Here is a 13,520-nt window from a genome sequence, read left to right as displayed (position 1 = left end):
AAGAGACTTCTTCCCAACAGGATGGAAATTTTAAAGGGACTCATCCCCATAGGATAGAAATCTTTAGGTGGTTATTAAGAAAAAGGATAAATAGGGGACTTCCGTGGAAGTCCAGTGGTCCAGTGGTTAAGACCCTGAACTTCCACTGCAGGGGGTGAGGGTTCGATCCCTGGTTGCAGACCTTAAGTTCCTGCGTACCTCGAGGCACAGACAAAAAAAAAATGGATAAATAAAATGGACATTAATGGGATTAAAGCAGAAGTTTGATACAACATTACCTAAGGTTGGATGACCCAAAGGGACCCCATATATATATATGCTGGAAGAAAATTACAATGAGATACTTGACCAGCAATTGCTTGGGACAACAGTTAGACCAATTAATCAGGTTAAAAGAGGGACTAAAAAGGCCTGAGTTCCTTGGCTCAACCTCTCACTGGGGACCCGAAAGCCTTTTATACAAAAATAGATAAAATGGCTGGAGGATAAAAAGAAGGTTTCTGGACTCTTTGTAAAACCAAGACAGGTTAATGGGGTCCCAATGTAAACTAAAGTTAAAGGTATTAAAATTGATACAGTTGAGGGGCTTCCTAGGTGGTGCAGTGGTTGAGAATCCACCTGCCAATGCAGAGGACACAGGTTCAAGCCCTGCTCCAGGAAGATCCCACATGCCACGGAGCAACTAAGCCCGTGTGTCAAAAAAAAAAAAAAAAAAAAAAAAAAATTGATACAGTTGAGATGAAAATTTTTAAAAATTGGTATACTTAAATGGGCTTTATGTAAGATGGTTACATCTCTTTCATCTAATTATTTTGTGGGATAGACGTTGTGTCTCTGTGGGGAATACTTCCCCTGCCTGATATTATAAGACAGGGCACAAAATAAATCTGCCCCTCAAGCAATATTAAGCATACTGAAGGAAACCAATAGGGTTACCTGAGTCCACACAATATGAAGTAAAAACTAGGAGCTAATATTCAGGGACTAATAAAAACAATAATAAAGGGTTTTTTGCTCTGGGTTTAACTTGTACACTCAGAAAGAGGGCCGTTGTTGAATGCTTTGTACAGACTTTTGAAGACATGATAAATTGAATCCTAAAGTTCTAGAACATAGATCTCTTGATTTTCAGTTGAGTTGGAATCTTCACACTGACATAAAAAAAGCAAATTAAATAAAATGTAGTTGGGCAAATCGGTCTTTTAATATCTTTTAGGTGGCAGACCTGTTCTTTGGGGAATTAAAAGCAACTGTTTTTGTCTTGCAAATCTCTACAAATCAGAAATGTAAATACAGCCCACAATAACTTGAGACTGAGACTAATTAGGTCTACCAGATAGAACCCAAAACCAAAGAGGGAAAAAAGGGAAAAAGGACTTTTTAAACTCAAACTGTTGCAATGGCTCCTCATAGCCTCCTTAAAGATTTATCAAAGACAAATAAAAATCTTAAAAGTCTTTTCCACAAATAGTAAAGTCTGTCATCTGAACAAATAAATTGAATGTATTCCAACTGTTATTTATAAACTAGGAAGTTTATATTGTAATACCTGATTCATAACTAAGTTTTAAAGTGAAGCTATGAAATCTCTAGTTATTTCTATTTATATATCTGTGTGTACATTACACATATGATGTGTGCTCCAGATAGTATTATGAAAATTAAAGTATAAAAGAGCTCTATTTGACTTACAAGTAAGTGCTTACAAATTAAATATTTCTAAATATAAAGGAAACTGGCCAAAATGAATTTCAGGTTCGTGTGATCTGGGAAATATTCAGTATTAAATTAATACGTGGTATTAAAGTTAGTTTAGACTTGTTTCAATTGTCTTTGGAGACATCAACATTAAGTATGATACCTTTATTATACCTTGGTTTATTGAAGGTCAATATATTCATGTTATTTCTCTTGTAGAATTTGTCAGCAAGAAAAATTGACTTGGTATGATGACATTTTCATAAATTATAAAATACAGGTAAGTGAGATGAGTTATTTATTTAGGAATAATTATGTTTTCAGTGTGTCTACCAAAAATAATTTCTTAAGGGACTTTGCTAGTGGTTGAGTGATTAAGACTCTGCACTTCCACTGCAGGGGCAGGGGTTCAATCTCTGGTCAGGGAACTAATAAGCTGCATGCCTCACAGCCAGCCAAAAAAAAAATAGTTTCTTCAAATTTTTGGTAACTTGAAACTTTAGAGTTTTTCTAAGTTAAATTATGGAATTCATTGACTATTCAGATCATTTCAAATAAGATAAAATACAGGCGAATTGACTGCTAAACAGTTTGCCTACTTTTGTCTTCTTACCAGAAGGAAACTAAAGATGTTTGGGTTTACTAGGCACATGTACCACATGAGGAAAGAAATTATGCTATGAGAAAGACGTATGTTTCTAGAGGTTATGGAATGTTCCTGAGTTTGCCCATCAGGAAATGCTGGGGTGACAAAGAGTTCACAATTACTCGCTTTTCAGTTTTCCCTAGAGATGAAGGTTTCTTTTTTGTTGTTGTTTGTTTGTTTTTTGGCTCTTTTTTTCCCTTTTTTTAATTTATTTTTATTTATTGGCTGTGTTGGGCGTTCATTGCTACATACAGGCTTTCTCTAGTTGCAGTGATTGGGGGCTACTCTTCATTGAGGTGCACGAGCTTCTCATTGCAGTGGCTTCTCTAGTTGCGGAGCACAGGCTCTAGGCACATGGACTTCAGTAGTTGTTGCATATGGGCTCATTAGTTGTGGCTCACAGGCTCTAGAGCGCAGGCTCAGTAGTTGTGGCACATGGGCTTAGGTGCTCCGTGGCATGTGGGATCTTCCCAGACCAGGGATTGAACCCGTGTCCCCTGCATTGGCAGGCGGATTCTTAGCCACTGTGCCACCAGGGAAGCCCTGAGATTAAGGTCTTTAAGGGTTAAAATTGTAATATATGAATTAAAGCTACTGGGATACTAAGAGAAACATTTTAGTACGCAGGGAAAGTAGGGTGTGTGTTTTCAGCAAAAGAAGGTATGAGGAATGGAAATGCATTTTGTTAAGGGGAAAAAAAGTGGTTTTGTCCCAAAGCTGGTTATTTCTAAATGGGAAAGAAAAATAAGGGATAAACTAATATAGGTACAGAAAGTTGTGGAAGGTTTGTAGAAAGGGAACCCTAAGGAAAGAATTTTATGCATGGTCAGGCTGAGATTGGATTGGATTGAACTTAAATTAGGTAAATGAATTTTGTTATTGAGGGTGGGCTGGTGCAGGACTGGAGTTTGGTTTTTTATGTTAAGAGAACAAAGTTTTCTTAGAATGTTGAGCTAGTTTTGAAAACAGATTGTGAGTTTCTTTGCCTTCTAAATGATCTGTATTTTCCTTAAAAATCTTTTATTGTCACTTAGGTTGAATGAATAAGTATTGTTTCACAGCGACCAAAGATCCTATTTGACCAAGTGTTTTAAAACCTGCTGATATCTTTGACAGACTTCCCCAAGTCAAATTCGAAATAAAATTCTTCTGCTCTCTAGCTAACTTTGGGATACTTCCAAGGGCCCTTGAAACATCCTGAAGAGAGATATTTAACTAATTAGGTTTATTTAGTATGTCAAAATACATGGAAAACATTGTCAAATACATGGCCCTAAACTTTTTAGGTTATACTGTATGGGTAAAGGTCATTAATATAGATATTCCAAAATTTATATGGAATTCCTAAAATGCTAATATGTCCTGGTATAATGTTATCAGTCATAATTCTAGTTATTACCTAAAAATGTTGTATATCACAGAAATATCCGAGTTTCTTGTGAGTTGCATTGTTACCATGCCATTTTAAGTCTTTTGTCATTTATAGACAATTATTATTTTACTTTGCTTTTATAAAATGAAGATCTTTAAGAAGATTCATAAAAAGGACTTTTTGTCCATTTAAGTTTCTGATGACTTTTATTTATTTATTTATTTATTTATTTATTTATTTAAATTTATTATTTTTTTTATTTTTGTATTGACTGTGCTGGGTCTTCATTGCTGCACACAGGCTTTCTCTAGTTGCTGAGAGCAGGGGCTACTCTTCATTGCGGCACACAGGCTCCTCATTGTAGTGGCTTCTCTTGTTGGGGAGCACGGGCTCTAGGCACGTGGGCTTCAATAGTTGTGGCACATGGGCTCAATAGTTGTGACTCACAGGCTCTAGAGCACAGGCTCAATAGTTGTGGCACACGGGCTTAATTGCTCCATGGCATGTGGAATCTTCCCACAACAGGGCTTGAACCCGTGTCCGCTGCATTGGCAGGTGAATTCTTAACCACTGTGCCGCCTAGGAAGTCCTCTGATGACTTTTAGATCATACCTCTGAACTAGGTAAGAAATTATAAAACTCTGAAGGAAAACTTTATGCCTTCATCCAGATCAACAAGAACGTGGGGCTGAATGATAAATGTGATTTATAATTTTATGACTTTTTTCTGAAACACACTGGCCTTTAATCTTTGTTTTCCAGAATACCTTTCCTCTTACATTAACTATGACCTACAATCAGTTGATAAAGTATACTTTTGTAAAGAAAGACAAAACACTTAATTTTTTCTCTCTACCTGATCCCTCCAGGATTTGGCTTCTCTAGCTGGCTCCCATGTGGACTTGATAGCTTCTTGAGACCAGATTACAACTAGTTATGCTAATTATTGTTTAAATGTGTTCTCTCTCGTTTTTAGATTATTTATACTCTGTTTATTTATTTATTTATGGCCCCTGCTGCGCGGCTTGAGGGATCTTGGTTCCCAGACCAGGGATCGAACCTATACCCGCTGCAGTGGAATCTCAGAGTCCTAACCACTGGACCACCAGGGAATTCCCCTATTTTGTAAGACTGTTTTCTCTTACACTACCCAGTGTGTAGCCAGGCCTCTGGCAAAATTAATGATGGCTAAACATCTTGAGGCAGTTGATCATGTATATAACTCTAAATAGAATAATTGTAATAGTGCAACTCGATACAGAAAAAAGGAACAAGGGAAAAACATTTCCTGGATCATAATAGACTAGTAAGACAGGTGATCTAGAGGATTTTATGTTATCAACAGGGACTAATCCAAAAATTAGCACATTGAGTAGCTTATCAACAGAATTCTCACCTGATCTAGGAATGAGCCTAGGTCATTGGGACAAATTGGTCATGAAATGCCTCCCAAACCTTTGTCAAATTTATGGCCAAGGGGAAATGCTGTGGACAAAGAATGTTGCCCATCATCGAGCCATCTATCACTGCAGGGGTCCACGCCACACAAACCCCCCCCACCCTGCCACCTCCCCACCCCATGGTGTGTCCTTAGGGGAATTCAAAATGGATAAAAACAGGGTACTGGCTCTAGATAGTTAAGATACACATCAAAGGAATAATTTCAATGAGCCAAGACTCTTCCCGTACACAGAAAATCACTAAAATCATTAACTTGAGATGTCTGTTTTTGCGATTAACAGTAATCTTTTGATGTTCAACTATGTGCGTGTTTGTTTGTTTTTTCAGCAAAGACTCCTATATATTCTGGCTGCTCCCTTACCTCTTTGCCACGTGTCCTCAGAGCTATCTGTCTCCTGGGCTGTAGTCCTCAGTAAGGATGCCGAATAAAACGTAACTCTCCACTTTCAGGTTGTGTGTTTCTTTTTCAGTTCACAAATAGCATTCTGTGGATTAGATGGAGGTACTGAATCAGTGTCAATTTCTTCATTTTATTGGTTGTATAGTGGCTATGTGGGAGAGTCGCCTCATTAAAAAAAAACAAATACAGAAGTATTAAGGAGTGATGGGTCAGCATGTCTTCAATTTACTCTCAAGTGGTTTGAGAGGGAGAGAGAATAATAAGTCAAAGTGGTCAGGATTGACCTGGTGGCACAGTGATTAAGAATCCTCCTGCCAACGCAGGGGACACGGGTTCAAGCCCTGGTCCAGCAAGGTCCCACATGTTGGGGAGCAACTAAGCCCATGCACCACAACTACTGAGCCTGTGCTCTAGAGCCCGTGAGCCGCAATTACTGAAGCCCACATGCTTAGAACTCATGCTCTGCAACAAGAGAAGCCACCATAAAGAGAAGCCCATGCAGCACAATGAAGAGTAGCCCCTGCTCGCCACAACTAGAGAAAACTCCTGCACAGCAACGAAGACCCAACACAGCCAATAAATAAACAAATAAATAAAATTAAGTCAGGGACTTCCTAGGTGGCGCAGTAGTTAAGAATCCGCCTGCCAATGCAGGGGACATGGGTTTGATCCCTGCTCCAGGAAGATCCCACATGCCACGAAGCAACTAAGCCTGTGTGCCACAACTACTGAAGCCCGCATGCAACAAGAGAAGCCACCGCAATAAGGAGCCTGTGCACCGCAATGAAGAGTAGCCCCAGCTTAGATGCAGCTAGAGAAAGCCTGCGCACAGCAATGAACACACAACTCAGCTAATAAATAAATTAATTAATTAATTTTAAAAAATTAAGTCAAAGTGGTCAACTCTTCATTTTAAAATTTTTAAATCACAATTAACAATTTAAAATTAATAGTTGTTAAAAAAGTAACTAGTAAAAGAGTAAGTCCTTCCCACTGCTACCTGACTGCCAGGTATATGGCCTACACTCCCGCTAGAGAACTCCATTCTTCCAGCCATAACTGCAGCCAGCTAGAACAAAGGACTGGAAGAAAATCCATTTAAAGTTTCCTTGGCTCTCTGCCTAACCAAACACACATCACATATCCTTCCCTCTTCCACTGCTTGCTTGACATTTCTGGATAAAGAGGACAGAAATGGAGAGGAAGGTGCCAGTGGTTGGAGGGGGCTGACAAGAACCAAGTGAAACAAATGCGAGCAGATAACCCGATGTCAGGATTGGGGGAAGTATCCGAATGGGGAACCAGGTGGGGCAGAGACCATTAGCTGTGGGGAAGGATGCACAAAAGCCAAAGGCTTGAGAGGTAATCATGTTATTCACATTTTACAGCCCTTTACAATTTACAAGGAACTTCTGGGAAAATGGTGGACTAGGCTTGTGAAGAAATTCTGATTAAGGATACCTAGAGCTGAATAAATTACAACACACAAGTTTAATGCATGACTGAACTAGGAAGCCAGAAGGAGAAATCCCAGGTGTGAGGGCCAGAACAGCAGTGGGGTGTGGGAGCAGCAGGGGACTGCAGATGAGGAAGTCACATGTTACACGCCCAGGCAGGGACAGAAGGCCAGGCCCAGGTGAGGACCAGAAAGAACACTTAAGAAATCCAAGTATTCTTACAGAAAAAAGAGAGAGAAGCTTGTCAAATTAACTTACAAAATGTACAGGCAGATAACATACCACAAGTCAGCAAAAGCAAAAACAAAAGGTAGAACTTCAAGGAGAAATTGGCAAATCCACAACCAGTGTGGAAGGTTTTTTAACATATCACTGTCACTAAGTAAAACAGAAGAGTATAAAATATTTGAACTGCTCAACTAATAGTTATGTAGAACACATGCATTATGTTTAATCATACATGGAATATTTACAAAAATTAACCACATATTAGTCTAAACCAAGTATCACTGTATACCAAAAGATCCAGAGGATGAAAGTAATGACCTCTGATCATAATATAATAAAGTTAGAAGTCAATAATTTCTTCCTCCTCAATAATCCCATATACTTGGAAATTTTAAAACACAAAATATTCAGGAGTAAAAAAGTGGAATTTTGTAAATATGCAAAATTGAAAATAAAAACTCTACATGTAAGTCTTTTATAATGCAACTGTAGTAAAATTTAGAAATATATTTTAAGTAAAATATTTTGGGTATTAAGTATACTTAAGTATATTAAGTATTTTAAGTATTTAGTAAAGAAGAAAGATTAAAAATGAATGAGATACACAGTAAATTAACTCTACTTCAGTTTGAAAAAAATGAGTGAGGAACTTCCCCAGTGGTACAGTTGTTAAGACTCCATGCTCCCAAGGCAGGAGGTCTGGGTTCAATCCCTGGTTAGGGAACTAGATGCCACATGCATGCCACAACTAAGAGTTCACATGCCACAACTAAGAGTTCACATGCCACAACTAAGGGTTCACATGCCACAACTAAGGAGCCTGAAAACCGCAACTAAGGAGCCTGCCTGCTGCAACTAAGACCCAGCACAATCAAATAAATAAATATTAAAAAATAAAAAAATAAAAACACAAAGAGATGATGAGATGTATTTAACTCAAGAAGTTAGCAGAAGGTGGGAAATTTTTTTATATAACAGCAAAAACTTAATAAAGCTGACAAGAAGAAGTAGAGTTTAGTGCAAACCACCTCATCATTTCCTGTGTGGCATTGTCACGGTTGCAATTATTTCGATGAATTGTACCAATGTTTGAGGAAGTTAAGAAAGTAGCCGAGTCTGCATCTAAAACCAGGTCTTCCAGATCCACTTCGATGTTCTTCCCACTTTCAGGCTGCACTCTTCTCATCAGGAACTGTCATACCTGGGTAATAGGGCCTCGTGGTCAGATAGGAGTGGTCCCCAGATAAAGGAGGGCCATCTGCCTGGCTCCTGAGTCTATTCCCACATTTTGTGCTGTCTGACCCCCTCCTGGGCTCTTGCTCCTCTTGCATGGAATCCATAGGTGGATTGACTCCTGAACAGAGGGCATTGTGAAGACAAACAAGTAGAGGAGGAGAAAGAGGCATTTTTGTGAGAGAATGCGCTTGTCCTCTGAACATTCTCCTGTGTCTACTGCCATTCAGCACAGCACTTAACATTTTCCTGTTCATAAATGTATCCAAATATTTAATTCTTGTGTTATCATCTTAACTGCAAAGCTTTGTTGGTTGAGCCTGGATTTGGCTTTTCCTCATTTGTTCCTACTTCTGGGCAGGTAAAAACTGCCCCGGTCTACCCTCACTTGGGCTGTGTGGCGGAAACAGGAGAACTTTTCCTCGTCTTCCCTCTCACCTCTGAACCCACTGTGGTCGCTGTGGTCCACCACTTTTTCTCTGGCCTCCCGAGGACCAAGCGAGGCTGGGAGGGGAATATCCGCCCGGTGGACACATAGGACAGCTTGTGCCATTCTTCTTTTCAGTGGAAGGCCTCTCATGCTCCTGACCCCTTCCTGTGATGGACGTATTGGGAGCAGAGCCATGGAGATAAATCAGGGAGCCCTGGCTCAGAGGTGAGGAGTCAAGGAGGGGAGGAGGCCATCCACCGCAGAGAAGAGTTAGTATTGGGGGTGCTGGTCCGAGTGGGAAATTATTGCAGCAGACCAGGCTGGGCCCGATCGGCCATGACTAAACAGAGACTTCACTGTGGCCGAGTCAGGAGCAGCCAGGCAGGAGGAGGGGACAAGGGGGAGACCCAAGGGAGAAACAGGGGGCAAGGAACCACCAGGAGACGGAAGCAGTTGAGGCCAGCGCTCTTGATCCAGTCTCAGCTCCCCAGACTGTGATCTTGGGGAGCCGTGAACTGTGACACCCAGCAAGCAGAGCCCTGGGGTAAGAGAAGGGAAAGGAGCAGCCTCGGAGCTTGTTCTTACCCAAAGGAGCCATCTGTTTTTTTCCCTCAAGGAAAGAAACTAGTTATTTTTTTAAAAATAAATTATTTACGCAACATTTTTAGATGGATAGAAAAACAATGAAAATAGTACAGAGAGTTCTCGTAAAGCCCTCACCCAGTTTCATCTTACACTAGTATGGTACCTTCGCTACAATTGATGAACCAGCCACACCCTGAGGGAACAAGGTGTTGCAACTCTGGTGGGAGCAGAGGGAAGACCCCCAGGCCCCGCCGTGAGCTGGGAGTGCAGGAGGCTGGATGGACCAGGTCCCAGAGACCCCCCCCAGATCATGGCCCCCTTATTTGCAGGCCACAGGACTGGGCCTCAGGAGCCCCCCACCCCCACCTGCCACCCTCGGGCCAGCCAGACTCCTCATCTATTATCCCCACCAGACCTGCTCCTCGGCTGCAGGCAGCCCTCATAAATCAGTCCCTCCTGCCCTTTTATCACTCTCTGGCTGTTCTTGGCGCACGCAGCCACCTATCGGCAGCCCGTTGGGCCTGCAGCGCATGGCATAAAATCTCCCCTCCAGGCTCCACAGCATCCTCTGGCAGAAGGCCCTCCTGGGGTGCAGTCAGCACCTAGTAGGGTTTCTCTTAGTTCTACACCCCAGGGCCCCAGCTGTTCAGGCCCTTCCTTTCCTGTCCTGTCTTCCCCTTTGCGGCATCACAACCTCTCCCCTTATTGATTACAGGAGGCCTGTTTGCATGTCCCTCCGCAGAGAGTGCACGCCTCTTCCCAGGGTAACTCCCCTAGGGTGGTTGCCCAGGAGGATTTCTGGCAGCTCCCAAGCCTCTGAGTGTCCCACTTGTCCCTGAGATCTAACTGGGGCTGGGGCAGCTGACAAGCCCCTCTCCCACCACCCTACCTCCAGCTTGAGGAGGCTGCCGGGGTGAGGCCACTCTCCTCTCATGCTCAGGTGATACCTTTGCCGCTGTCCTTGCTTCTTCCTCGGGACAGTATGGGACTGAAGGAGCCAATGTTACTATTTCAATTTAGAACGCAGGGGAGGCTCAGAGGCTAAACACCTTGACCCAAGTCCCATGGATACACGTTTATGGTCCCTCATCTAGAGCCTCTGAAGCCTTAGGACACTTGCGATTTTCTATCTTACTTCCCTCCAAATAGGACTGCTGTGCCCACACTCTGTCCCCAGTGCCTTGCCCCCCTACCTGGTACACAGTAGATGCTCAATAAATGTTTTAAAATTGTTAAATAAATGGATCAGAGAAAACATTCATTCATTCTTCCATTCATTTATTCATTCAACAGTGGGTTGAGTGACGCTCTGATGGGTCCTGGGGATAAAAGGTGAATAAGACGCCAACCCCACCCTTGAAGACATTAGTCTTGTGGGGAAGATACGCTTGTAAGTAAAAAATTACAACACAGTGCATAGAATGCCTTACTGGAGGAATGTCCCAAGTGCCATATGAGAGAACAGCAGTTGTAGACTCTGCCTGGAGGGTCAGGAAGGCTCCAGGGAGGCAGGGGCATGAAGGATGAGAGGCAGCGCATTTGCTGGAGTGTTGGGGGGTGGGCGGGGTGAGGACGAGGCACTCCTAGAGCCAGGGCGGCAGTGAGACCTGCAGCGGGGAGCCTTGTGTGGGCAGAACCTGAAGCCAGGCTCTTGGGCCTTTCCCTTCAGCACGTAGAAGTTAGAGATCTTCCACACGTGCCCCCCAGGCCCCGGGTCCAGGAGGGTTGTAGCCAGGCCCAATCTGGCATACAGGGACCGCCGACCCCCTGTCATTCTTGTTTGATGACAGGCTGCCAGAAAAACCTCTTCTGGGAGGGAGTTCCACATCTGAGCCAATTTGAAACAGTCTTATGAGATTTCGTGAGCCCAAAGCTCAACTCGAAGCTATCCAAGTCCACTCTGTCTGCTCTTTCAGCTTGTAATTCCACCCAACACATCATCAAGTTAGAGGGGCACAGCTGTCCGCAAGCACGCTCAGGCGGTCTCCCTCAGGCTGTTTCTCTTGTTTATCCTCCTCTTTCCCAGGGATTTAGCACAGGTTTACCTGACTTTCAGCTCCAGATGCCTCTGCCTTTTCCACCTGCTGTTGTGTCTGAGTTGGAGGTGAGATATCTGAGTGCACATGTATATGCAAAAGAAAGCATGTCAGTACTCTTGGAGGCTTAGGTGGGCTGTGGGCTTCACCTGAGATGTGAAGGAACTAGGGTTGTTTATAAGGACCAGAGGGAAAGGTCAATGTAATCTGTTGTGTAGGGAGCAGGAAGGAGTTAGAGGTAATAATTTAGGGGCTCGATAGCTGGGATATTTCAGTTACGCCTGTACTGGAGGAGGGTCCCATACTGCAGGGACCAATGGTGATGTCAGCTTAGTGGAGAAAGCCAGGCCACTGTGCCTCTACAGTTGGAGTAATTTTAAAATAGGAATCTAGTAATTTTGACCTAAACATGACTTCATGGATTTACTTCTTATGCTACGCATACACACAAACACATGCTATGCTCACCCACAGAGGACTCCTGGATCCCTCTCCTGCCGTTTTTACATCAATTTTATTCTTACTTGTATCTTTACAGAAAATGGCACAGAAATCACAGGTTTCGAATACCTAGAAGTTATTACAGTTCCATATTTCAAACACTTCAATATCAAGTTTCTTTCTTCTGACTCTATATACATTATTTACACACCAGGGGCTACAGTCTAACACTTCAAACCAATGGGAGACAAAGACAAGAAGAACTGGGGGGAAGGTTCATGAATGGAATGAAGAAGAAAGCAACTTTTGATATGAAGTTAAAATCCCAACTCACTGTCTCAGGCCTTTCTCTTGGAAGGAATTCCCTGCAAAGGTGGGTGGGACGGCAGAGGAAAATGCCATGGGGGTGAGGGGGACATGTGCCTGGCCGGGGCGCGGAAGGGGCAGCTGCAGAGAGGCCGTCAGCATGGACAGGTCCTCCCGTCAGCAGACGGGGAAGAAGCCCCGCCCCCTATTCCAGCACCATCACCGTCTGACTCTGGAGAACATGCACCACAGCTCACACCTGGAGTGAAGGTATGTGTGCCTGTAGCTTAGTTTCGGTCTGACACCGGCTCCTTTCCTGCTGTCCTTCGAGCCTTTTCTCCTGCCCTTCTTGTGATCAACCGTGATGCCTATTTACAGCCTCAGGCTCCCTCCATGAATGGCCTGAATCACGCTGAGTCAGGATCTGTTGTTTCTTGTGTGTTCATTTTACAGCTGAATTGGGTTGCTCCAAGGCAGGGCACATGCAAACCAGTAATTTGCAAGAAGCTCTAGGAGAAGGATGCCTTGCACAGCACGTCAGGGTCACAGGCAGCATGTAGGGGTGGGGTAGGGGTCAGGATGCTCCATGACACACACCCAAGGGCCCCGGGGGGAGGATCTGGCGTCCCAAAGGTGCAGTGAGCCACAGCATCTGTGAGACGTGCCCCTGGCTGCAGGGCAGACCCTGGCTTCACTGCAGGTACTGTACGCTGCCCCCTGCGGCACTGGCACCTGTGCGGGGAGGAATGGTGGGACAGGCTGGGTGTGGAGGACAGGTTCCTGAGGCTGACCGTGGAGGGCATGACATGGAGGCTGGCCGAGGGGCCCAGGCTGAGACTTCCCAAGCTGAATGTGGGATCTGGGCCCCAGTGATGGGGGTGGGCAGAGGCTGTGCTTGGGCCGGCAAGACAGTACATCTACACCGCGGAGGGAACAGGCAGGGCAGCAGAGTGTCGCTGGGGGCTGGGGCGCTCAGGACACCGGAGCTTGGCAGGCCTCCATCCCTGTCGCCGCCATGGCAGGCAGTGTGTTTGCAGCCATGGGCTTTGGGTCTGGGCAGAGCAGAATCCACAGTGGGTGTAGAGCTGGGAAGGAGGGCGCTTTTGAGCAAGAGAACAGAGAGGGCGGGGTGGATTTGGACAATGAGAGTCGCCAAAGGACTGAGTGAAAGCAGCTTGAGGGGGTGGTTTGGGGCAGCAAGAAGGCTTCTGAGGCAGGGCTGTTAGG

At 43.9% G+C, this 13,520-nt stretch overlaps 1 protein-coding gene across 1 annotated transcript in view; it reads left to right on the top strand.

Moving 5' to 3' along the window:
* The window catches only part of ABCD4 (ATP binding cassette subfamily D member 4), a 36,222-nt gene extending 25,785 nt beyond the window's left edge, over window positions 1-10,437 (top strand). The window contains exon 19 of the mRNA XM_057732791.1: window positions 9,061-10,437. Within this exon, the coding sequence (XP_057588774.1) occupies window positions 9,061-9,096 (36 nt within the window). The 3' untranslated portion in view covers window positions 9,097-10,437. The remainder of the gene's footprint in view (window positions 1-9,060) is intronic.
* Window positions 10,438-13,520: the final 3,083 nt, after the last annotated feature.

Source organism: Hippopotamus amphibius, chromosome 4 (assembly GCF_030028045.1).
Source record: "Hippopotamus amphibius kiboko isolate mHipAmp2 chromosome 4, mHipAmp2.hap2, whole genome shotgun sequence".
NCBI classification, from domain to species: Eukaryota; Metazoa; Chordata; class Mammalia; order Artiodactyla; family Hippopotamidae; genus Hippopotamus; species Hippopotamus amphibius.
This window is presented reverse-complemented; position numbering and strand designations above follow the sequence as displayed.